General features: G+C 51.9%; 1 protein-coding gene across 1 annotated transcript; it reads left to right on the top strand.

Annotated features, from left to right (window-relative positions):
• Nucleotides 1–308: 308 nt before the first annotated feature.
• Nucleotides 309–4221, top strand: PHACADRAFT_33600 (uncharacterized protein; the record flags this gene model as incomplete). The annotated part of the gene is made up of 6 exons (XM_007402229.1): nucleotides 309–326; nucleotides 362–997; nucleotides 1112–2601; nucleotides 2652–3029; nucleotides 3064–3754; nucleotides 3805–4221. 6 exons carry the CDS (start codon nucleotides 309–311, stop codon nucleotides 4219–4221), a joined length of 3630 nt encoding a protein of 1209 aa, XP_007402291.1.
• Nucleotides 4222–9711: the final 5490 nt, after the last annotated feature.

The following is a 9711-nucleotide window of genomic DNA, read 5'->3' as shown; positions in this document are numbered from 1 at the left end:
CCGGGAAGGGACCTTTAAGCCGGCTGAATTTTCAGGAAGGCAACCATCATGTTGCTCTCATAGCACTATCTCGGACACTAGGAGCGTGACGAATGTATTCGGCACGGCCCTTGGGTCTAAGATACACCGGGTGTTCAAACCCACATACCGTACGTCGTACAAACCCCTATTGATAAGGGCCCCGACCTATGCTATAAAAACGCAGTGGAATTGCCCGTCATATCCTATACTCGACCTGCCCGTCGAGACTTGGATCCGACAACTTAAAGAGCTTCAACCAACGATACTCATCTTCACACAACAACGAGATGGACCCCCTCGCAGAGGTAGGCACATCACATTGTTACGAAGCGATACCCAGACTTACATCGGTACTACTAAGGCAAACCGTATGCTCCAAGAACGTGCGGAACAGCCTTCCCCGGACGGCGATGATCAGGCTAACCGCCCGACCACCCCCAACAGGGAGCCACCCCCCACTTCCCTATACCAACTGGGCTTCACCGGTCATCGCATCAGGTCTATGCCCGGGACCGAGTCCGAACCAGGTACCCCTACCGCTGCCCGCCACTCGATCCTGGAAGGTAGTCGACTGGGATCGTTGGCCCCATTAGCTGAGGATACCGAAGGACCCTCGGGCCTGTATAACGTCGGGGGCAGAGGCCAAGGCCCTACCACTACCCATGGCATCGAATGGCCCAGCTCGGCGAACAATGTACCCTGGTCTTGCACCGCTGACCTCCCTATCGGGAGTGACTTCCGCAATTGGAACGAAGCGAAGAGCAAGTTCTTGCAAGCTATCTTCACCCTGGTGTCCATCAGGGACACGTTCTATGTCGGCAACTCTGGCGACCCCAACTCCTCCCTCGCTGACCCGGCTTGGGCCACCTTCTTTAACGCAATGTCCGATGAGGTAGCAGCTGTTCCCAGCGACCTCGACGACGACAAATCCATGTACCCAGGGGAAGCCATGCACAACCTCGCCGACCGTTCACCGGTCACTATCTTTACGAGAATACTGAGCGAGCTTAACGCTGCTTGGTACGACTCTCTCTCCCACGCCCAATGACGATCTGCCATAACCATCCTCGTCCCTCCCGCTATCGAAAAGCTTGCCAATGCGGTGGCTGTCATGGACCTTTCGGAACGCGTCAAAGTTTACGAGGATGAGGAAAACACCCTCGTCAACTCAGTAAACCGGAACGTACTCAAACTGGAGACTGTCGTCACCAAATCGTTGTCACACGTTGATACTCAGCTGAAACTCATCGAGGCAAAGCTATCCCGTGTATCTGCCCAAGCTTCTCGCTCAGGCAATGGACTTTCCACGACTTCGGGGGCCTTGCGCTTCACCAAAACCACGATGCCCGCGGACGAAAGGTCACATGTTGTTGGGGAGAAGCGCAAAGACGCCTTCAGCCTCCCCGACAGAGCCCCTAAACGAGGAAAGGCCGCGGACGGAGCGACCACCGTTCGTACGGCGGAATCTCTCCCCCCCATGCCGTCCACATTTACGATGCAGGACGTATCCCGATGCACCCCGATTGTGACCACCGTACTCGAAGCAGGATACGATATCAGCTTCGAAGCCGCCAAGATCCTCGTTGAAAAATTTGGCGACGTCTCACAACGTCGAGCCAAACTCATCCAAGCCCATGGAGGCGCATCCACAGGACCCATCAAGGCGTTGGTCTTAACGGCAGCGACCGCTGCAGCAGAACACGCGGGGACGCAGGTCCAAGCCACCCTCGACGGGGGATTCTACAACCCGGCCACGGCGCGTGCCGCCGAAAAGTCAAACAATATCTCGAAGGCGCTGAACCAACGCAAAGAAGCGGCAAGGAGTGCCTCCGCCACTCACACGCAACCCCCGAATGCACACCGGAAGATCGTTCGGGTACAATTCACTAACCAGACGCTACCCGCCGAGGGAACGCGCAGGACGCCCGAAGACATCCAAGCCTTCGTCGCCACGCAGATCACCAAGATAGGGGGTACCCCGAATCCTGTGATCTCCATCACCTACCGAGGATCGTTCCTCGACCTCCTTTTCACTGCCCGCCCTGAGGAAGCCATCGTCACCCGCCTTGGCGAGATGAGTGGCTGGTTCTTGAACCAAGGCTCAGAAGAACTACGCAACGCTACCCCGTGGCCCATAGTGGACTTCTACAAGCCCATTGCGTGCATGAACATCTTCGGTATACCAGTCCTGGATGCCAAGGCGAACGTCAAACTCACCGTCGAGGAGGTCTACGCCACCATCGTCGCTGAAAACGAATGGCTACAGGGTCTTATTTTGGACCCTATGTCCGCTCCCTGCATGTCGCTATACGCCCCGGTGGGGGATACCTGCACCGTGCAGGTCTCTATCATCGACGGCAGCCCCTCGTACGTGGAACGCTGGATCACCCAGAGGAAACGGGTGTCCTTCAGGGAAAAGAAGTACACTATCGGACACGCACATCCGCAAACCTTTGTCCCGCTATGCCTGAAATGTCTCAAGTGGGGACACGTCGGAGGAGCATGCGGTATGGGAGGAAAGTTCAACTCCCAGGCACTGTGTCACAAGTGCAGCCTCATGCATTCTACGGAACAGCACCAGTATGTTCTCACGAACATTAATGACACGAGGCTAATCACCAGACCAATAGGGCCTTTTGCCAGCATGACGAATGCAAGAGAACACGGCTCGAGACCCTCAACCCGTGGGTCGAGAACTGCCCCCCTGAACATGCCAAGCGTCGCAACTGCAAGGCGTGGGGTCACTCTGCCACCTCCACCCTGTGCCCGTGTTGGAAACTACGTACGCAGCCCGATAAACTCGAAGCCTTCTGGAAGCGAGAAGGTGTCGACGACGCTACCATTAGAGCCTTATCTAAGGGCTACAACCCTGAGCGTGAAATCCGTATGGAGGCTAAACGCCTGGGAGGTCACACGGGCGAAGGGGACGATGATTCTGACCCCATTAACCAAGGTCATGAGGCTAAAGCACCAGCGCCCTCTGCTATCGCGGACTACGATGACGACATGTATATGTAATGAGCACGAAGTTGTACTGCGCAGCATGCAAACAATAACAAATTCGATTCACGAATATAAAACTGGGGGAATTGAGACACAGATGGAAGAAATCCACCGTTTCGCCATGAAGTACGTTTTCGTCAAAGAAAACATGGATAACTACCGTCTACAGCTCACCACAATGTGGCCGCCGACGTTCTTATTCTTCGAAGAGTTCGTCCTACCTGTGGAGCAAACGTCCCAGGTTGTGCCGTACGTCCCGAACATGTACGACGACAATCTCGCTCGCGGAAACAACGCAAACTGGGTTCCCACCAGGCCTGCGTCCCCTTCCCGTTCTCCGACCATGCCGGGTCCCCCGGCCCTCGAGTTCGAACTCCCGATCGTGCAGGACGACAACGACCCCGCATGGAAAGACGTCCCCACGTATTCCCCACGGGTTGGCCCCCCTCGACCATATCAACCCCGGTGGGGGAATCGGGCAGGGGATCAGGGACAGTGGGTAGACCTCGCCCGTCTCGAGTGGCGTTTCGAAGACGCCATCCACAAACAACAACGAGGGGTTCGCCTTTCAAAGGCCATGATCATCGACCCGGTGGTCAACTCCCCTCCCCCCCAGACCAACAACTCACCGTCCAGGGAGAAATTTGACATCCCCCTCCACTACGCATACCTCCTCAAGGAGGTCGTCAACGGAGCTATACAGGAGGTGGAGGCTCTAGAGGTGCTCCAGGTGAGCTATCTTAACTTCATCCATGAGCGACGACAAGTAACCCTTAATAGGGAGGAATGGATCCTCTTAACAAGGGGAAAGTCCTCGACGACGCCATCGAGACCAGGCTCCACATGGTGGGGGCGACGACGGTCACCGCCCGTAGCGATCTTGCGGACCTCATTGAGGCCGCAATGTACGACCGCGCTATCAAGCGGAAGGACGCGTTCGTCCTTCTCGAAATGGCCAAGCAGGCCATTAAAGACAACGGGAATAGCGGCAACGACCCCTACCCGGTCGTCAGCCTTCCCTTCACATCCCATTTGGGGCCGGTCATCTGCAGCCCTACGGTGGAATGCGCGGCCGAGATCACCGAGGCCTTGGGACCCAACGTCCAATGGCAGTGCGATGGATACGCCAAAGACGAGGTTGACCCTGAGTTGTTTGGGGAACACGATGATAATATGGACGGAGAGTGTGCTTGGTAATGGAGCCCCTCATCGTATAGTCTACTGTATAACGAAACACCAATACGTTGCCTATGAGTAGTACAAAAATCGAACTGGACGTAGTGGCGGACCCGAAAGACCGCCCTTGTGACCATTCAATAACTCTACCGTCGCCTGAGATCGGCTTTACTGTCGATCTCTCGCTCGATGAGAATGATCAGACAAACCAAGGAGTAAACCACGAAGTGGATTACCTTGTAAACATGTACCAGGAAAACTGGGACACGGATGACGACGAGGACTTCCCCTCTGATGAAGATGACGACGAGGACTTCCCCTCTGATGAAGATGACGATATAAATGATCTACCGCCCCCCCTTGACATAAACCTGGAAAGGGCGGAGGCGGAAGCCAGGGTTAAACAACCCAATAACGATCAACCCCCTACATCCCGGGAGGGTAATAACAGACCATTCACCATGGTTTCCTTTAACGTTCAGAAATCGAAGGACAACCTTCAGATCTTCTTAGAACGAAATTATCGAACGGCAGACGTCGTGTTAGTGCAAGAACCCTTTTGGGGTTATATTAAACAAGTAATGTCTACCACGTCGAAAGACGGGGACGAATACCACCAAGGAATCACACACAGACAGTATATGTTCCTCGGAGCATCTGAGAAAGGACGAGTGTGCACCATCGTCAATAGACGGTGGGCACACCTCGCACCGAGACTTAACACGGGCATCGTAAATCATGACGACGCCCAATGCCTGGAGCTCACCATGCCCAACAAACAAATCATACGTATCCTTAATGTGTACAATGATTCCAAAACACACAGTGCTCAGCACTACCTAGAAAATAAAGCCGGCAACATGCCAGAAATACATTTCATGGCAGGCGACTTTAACTTGCGTCATCACATGTGGGACTCCACCGTCCCCATTGGAGCTAGGGCCAACCGCCAAGCGGAAGACCTTATTACGATGTGTACGCTGGACATGAACTTGTCCTTGAGCACATCACCCGAACACGCTAGTACATGGTCGTCCAACAGAGAGGACCAAAGCGATGGAACCCTAGACCTAGTCTGGACCAACGAAGATATCAATGTCATAGACATTGAACACCGACATGATCAACAAGTTAATAGTGATCATTGCCCAGTATTCGTTCGAATCGACCTGGAAACAGTCGAAAAAATTACGTACACGGTTAAGAGAGGGTCAGAAAATGGCCAGAAATTCATTAAAGCCTGTCGGGGACGTCTCGCAGCGATGCCCACCCACATCGATGATTATACCTCTGAAGAGGACATCGAGCGATGGGGAAATTGGATCCAATATACGTTCGACACAGCCTGGTCAGCTAACGTCGAGAAAGTCAAGCCTTCACACCATGCAAAATCGTGGTGGAATGCTGAGTGCAACAAAAGGGCCAAGGAGTTACGTAATATATGTGCTTCGGTCAAATCTATTAAAAAAGACATCCGGAGGCGAAACAAGCTAATCCGGGCGAGACACATCATGATTCGTCGTCTTGGAATATCTGAGAATGATGATGAGATACTAATTAGTATCGAGAACAAAAACGATCTGGCTGCTATCCACCTTGTGGAGGAAGCCCAGAAAGTAAAGAATGCGTCCAACCGCCTCCGAGCGGCGGCCAAACGAGCTAAACGTGATTTCTTCGAAGGGGTGTTGAAACACACACACCCTTCGAGGATATGGAACAATGTTGAGTGGACGAAGCCACGAAAACAAGTGGCTAACGTCGCCCTCACAAACAGCCAAGGGGATATTGTCACCGACTCGAAAGGGGTCGGAGAAATATTCCAACAACAATTTACTCCGACCAATGGTCGACCTGTTGACATGACCATTGCTGACGAGATGGAGCAGCTCGAGGAAAGAGCTTTCCCACCCATGAGTCGCACTGAAATGCGAGACGCCCTCAAGGGCACTAGCAACTTTTCCGCACCGGGCCCAGACAACGTCTCGTGGTTCTGGCTCAAACGAATACTCAAAGACGAATCATCCCCCGATTATCGCAGTGATGATGAGTCCGACAAGAAAGATTGCGAGCTTCCCATACTCGTATTTTACGATGCATGCGTCAAGCTAGGAATACAACCAAGGGTGTTCAAGGTCTCGAAAACGGTTATCATAGCGAAGCCAAAGAGACCTGATTACACCAAGGCAAAGGCTTACCGGCCCATCGTCCTCCTCAATTGCTTGGGCAAATTGATGGAGAAAATAATATCCCGACGAATGCAATTTGAAGCACAAAAGTATGGTGCAATGCACCCGTGTCAATTCGGTGGTACAATGCAACATAGTACCACGGATGCAGGTATACAACTTGTCCACAATGTGAAACAGTTGTGGAAGAAAGGAATTGACTCTTCGGCAGTCCTGCTCGACGTCGCCCAATTCTTCCCATCGGTCAATCACAACCTCCTGACGAGAATCTTGTCCAAACAAGGATTCGCTGGAAATTTGTGTAAATATTTCGTCAGTTACCTGTCAGACAGACAGACACAATTCATGTTTAATGGGGAAACCCTTGACCCTATGGACTTCTCCTTAGGAGTCGGACAAGGATCAAGCCTTTCCCCCATTCTTACGGGCCTATACCTAGCCCCGGCCATGCACAAAATCGCCCCCTTGAAAAAGGCGATTACCCTTACCTTAGGGGACCACCGAGTCACGGTCCGCACACAGTGGACTGACAAAAACATACAGGCCAACGGACATGCCACTGTGCAGTTCTTCGTCGACGACGGTCTCATACACGTTGGGGGCAAGCTAGGCAAAGGGTCGGAAGACCCAGACCACGAGCAGCTGCTGTACAATAATGTCCTACTCCAGGACATATACTCCAAACTGATACATACCCTACATAGACTAGGGTTATCAGCAGAAACTGATAAACTTGAGTTAATGCACTTCATCCGCCGGCGGAAAGCCAAAGGGTGGAAGTGGAGTGATGAGCAACCACTTGGTCCCAAATTACGAGTTTACGATGAAAATTCGTCATTCGTCATTACCCCCAAACCTGTGATGAAGTATCTAGGCTTCTGGCTTGACCCGAAGCTTACGTTCAGGGACCATATCAAGGTCTACACGAACAAGGCTTGCAGCACTGTTGCCGCAATCCACATGTTGGGCAACTCGTCCAGAGGACTCAAGCCTCGAGATAAACGACGGATTTATATATCTAATGTGGTACCCTTGCTGTCCTATGGGGCACAACTATGGTGGAACCCCTCCTGGAAGGGTATACACTGGATCGAGAAAGAACTGTCCAAGGCCCAGAGCCGGGCAGCCCGTTGGATCACGGGGGCGTTCAAAACGACCCCCGTGGGCTTTCTCGAAATGTCTGCAGGACTAATTCCTGTCCGACAGAACATTAACAAACTCATGAAACGTGCAGCATTGCGCACACACATGTTACACGAAAATCATCCTATAACGGCCCACATGCCAAATTTGATGGAAAGTGGGACACTTAATATTAAGGCACCGCTCCCATACCACGGAACAAAAACTAGAGATGCCGAAACCCCCATAGTAACGGCATACAAAGTTACGGAGGGCTTCACGGAGGAATTTAACTCCATTAGCACCGAAGCAAAACCGGGAAACCGCATATTAGACTTATATGCAGACCGCATCACCATGAGCCTTGAGGGCCCACCGAAGGCCCAGAAGGAAGAACTCCATGAATGGATAAGGACGTTCCTTAATCCAATCATAAAATTAGCCTCTTCCGATTACGGAAGCCGGGCAGTGTTCACTGACGGCTCACAACGTAAAACACACGAGGAAAATGAACCTGAAAAGGTCATTACTGGTGCTGCATGCTCAGTCACGTACACCCTAGAAAGGGGCGAACGAAAAACCATAGAAAAGAAAGTAGGGTGTGGCCAAGTCACACCATTTGATGCAGAAATGCAGGCCCTGTGGATGGGCATTAACACGGCGTGCAACGCGCCGGGAAAACACAAATTGTTATACCTATTTGTGGACAATAAAGGAGCGCTACAGCGCATCTTTAACCCGCGGATTGGCCCCTCACAAAAATGCTCCTTGCTAGCTAGCGAACGCATACGATGCTGGTTGGAAGCAGACCCCGAACGAACCATACACATGTCATGGTGCCCGAGCCATGTAAATGTGCCATTGAACGAACGAGTTGATACCCTAGCTAAAGAGGGGACTGAACTCACGCAACCCGCGATTAAATCTTATGCCTACATCAAGCAAAAGATTACTGAGAATGAAGTTCGCGTATGGCGACAGAAAATCAAGGAGTCCCCTAAATATAGAGGACACCAATTGATAGCTGGAGATCATCACGATCACCTACGACAAATCAAACACACGTCCTCGAACTGGTTCATAGCCCACAGCGGGGGAAAGAACCGAGAGATGGGCAGACTCACAAGGTTAATGTCTGGACACGCACCGATTGGAGCGTTCCGACAACGATTTAACCTAGAAGGACCCACCACATGCTGGTATTGCCACCATGAACTGGGTCAAACAACGACGGAAACAAGGGATCACATGATATACATGTGCCCAGGTTGGAGCCGTCTATACGACTTTAAAACAATGCACATAGCGGGTCACCCGTTGTATGACAAGACCAAGATAGGACACCGTCTCAAAACTGATACCGAAGTACGCGAAATGCATCGCGCGTACTGGGAGACACAAAATGACTTGACTAAAGTCGACGAATTGACTGAGTACAGCCAAGACCTCAACTACAGAAAGAAAATACTAGGCACCAAGTGGGAAGATATCTACCACTTCGTGCGAGCTAACCCCATGGCGGGTACCTTCGAATGGTCTGACCTTGTTGATAAAGCATTTGAGGATGCCAACAAAGGTCGTGACTATACAACGTCAGTCCACATATGGAAAGCTCTCATGCACTCGAAGAGACGCAAGGAGAAACGAAATGATTACACTAAAGATTTGGAACAGCGCTGTAGAGCCACATACTCCAGCGCGGTTCGACATCACAACCGTCTCCTTAAACCAGGGGACATACCAATGGATCCGGGAAAGTGGCAACAATCGTACCCCAACCCGGACCAAGCCGAACGTAAATTCACACAGTGGTATGCAAAGTACGCGGTATCTCAATACCGAATACTTTTCAACCACAATGAGAGCCTCCCAGTGGTTGAGGAAGAGGCATTGGCGCGAGAGTTTGGATACAGGGGCACGTACAAACCTGTAGGACAAGCTTTCGAAGCGTTTTCCGACGCTGAAGATCCGCCCGCAGACGAGGATGAATGGGGCAATCAGGTTGACGAAGAGCACAGATAGGTTGGGCAAATCGTCACAGGGCGGCTGGAGCATAACCGTCCGACAACCGGTGACCATACTTAATGGGGGTCACCATGATGATAATTTGTGTTTCGGTTATGTAGGGCGTGGGTGAGGGGAACCATTAGAGGTAGGTCTAATGTTTGGTAGGGTAGAGTCCATCGACCGGCTCGGTGCTCGT

This window comes from Phanerochaete carnosa (assembly GCF_000300595.1).
Source record: "Phanerochaete carnosa HHB-10118-sp unplaced genomic scaffold PHACAscaffold_62, whole genome shotgun sequence".
NCBI classification, from domain to species: domain Eukaryota; kingdom Fungi; phylum Basidiomycota; class Agaricomycetes; order Polyporales; family Phanerochaetaceae; genus Phanerochaete; species Phanerochaete carnosa.
The sequence above is the reverse complement of the archived record's forward strand: the minus strand, read 5'-3'. Positions and strand labels throughout refer to the sequence as shown.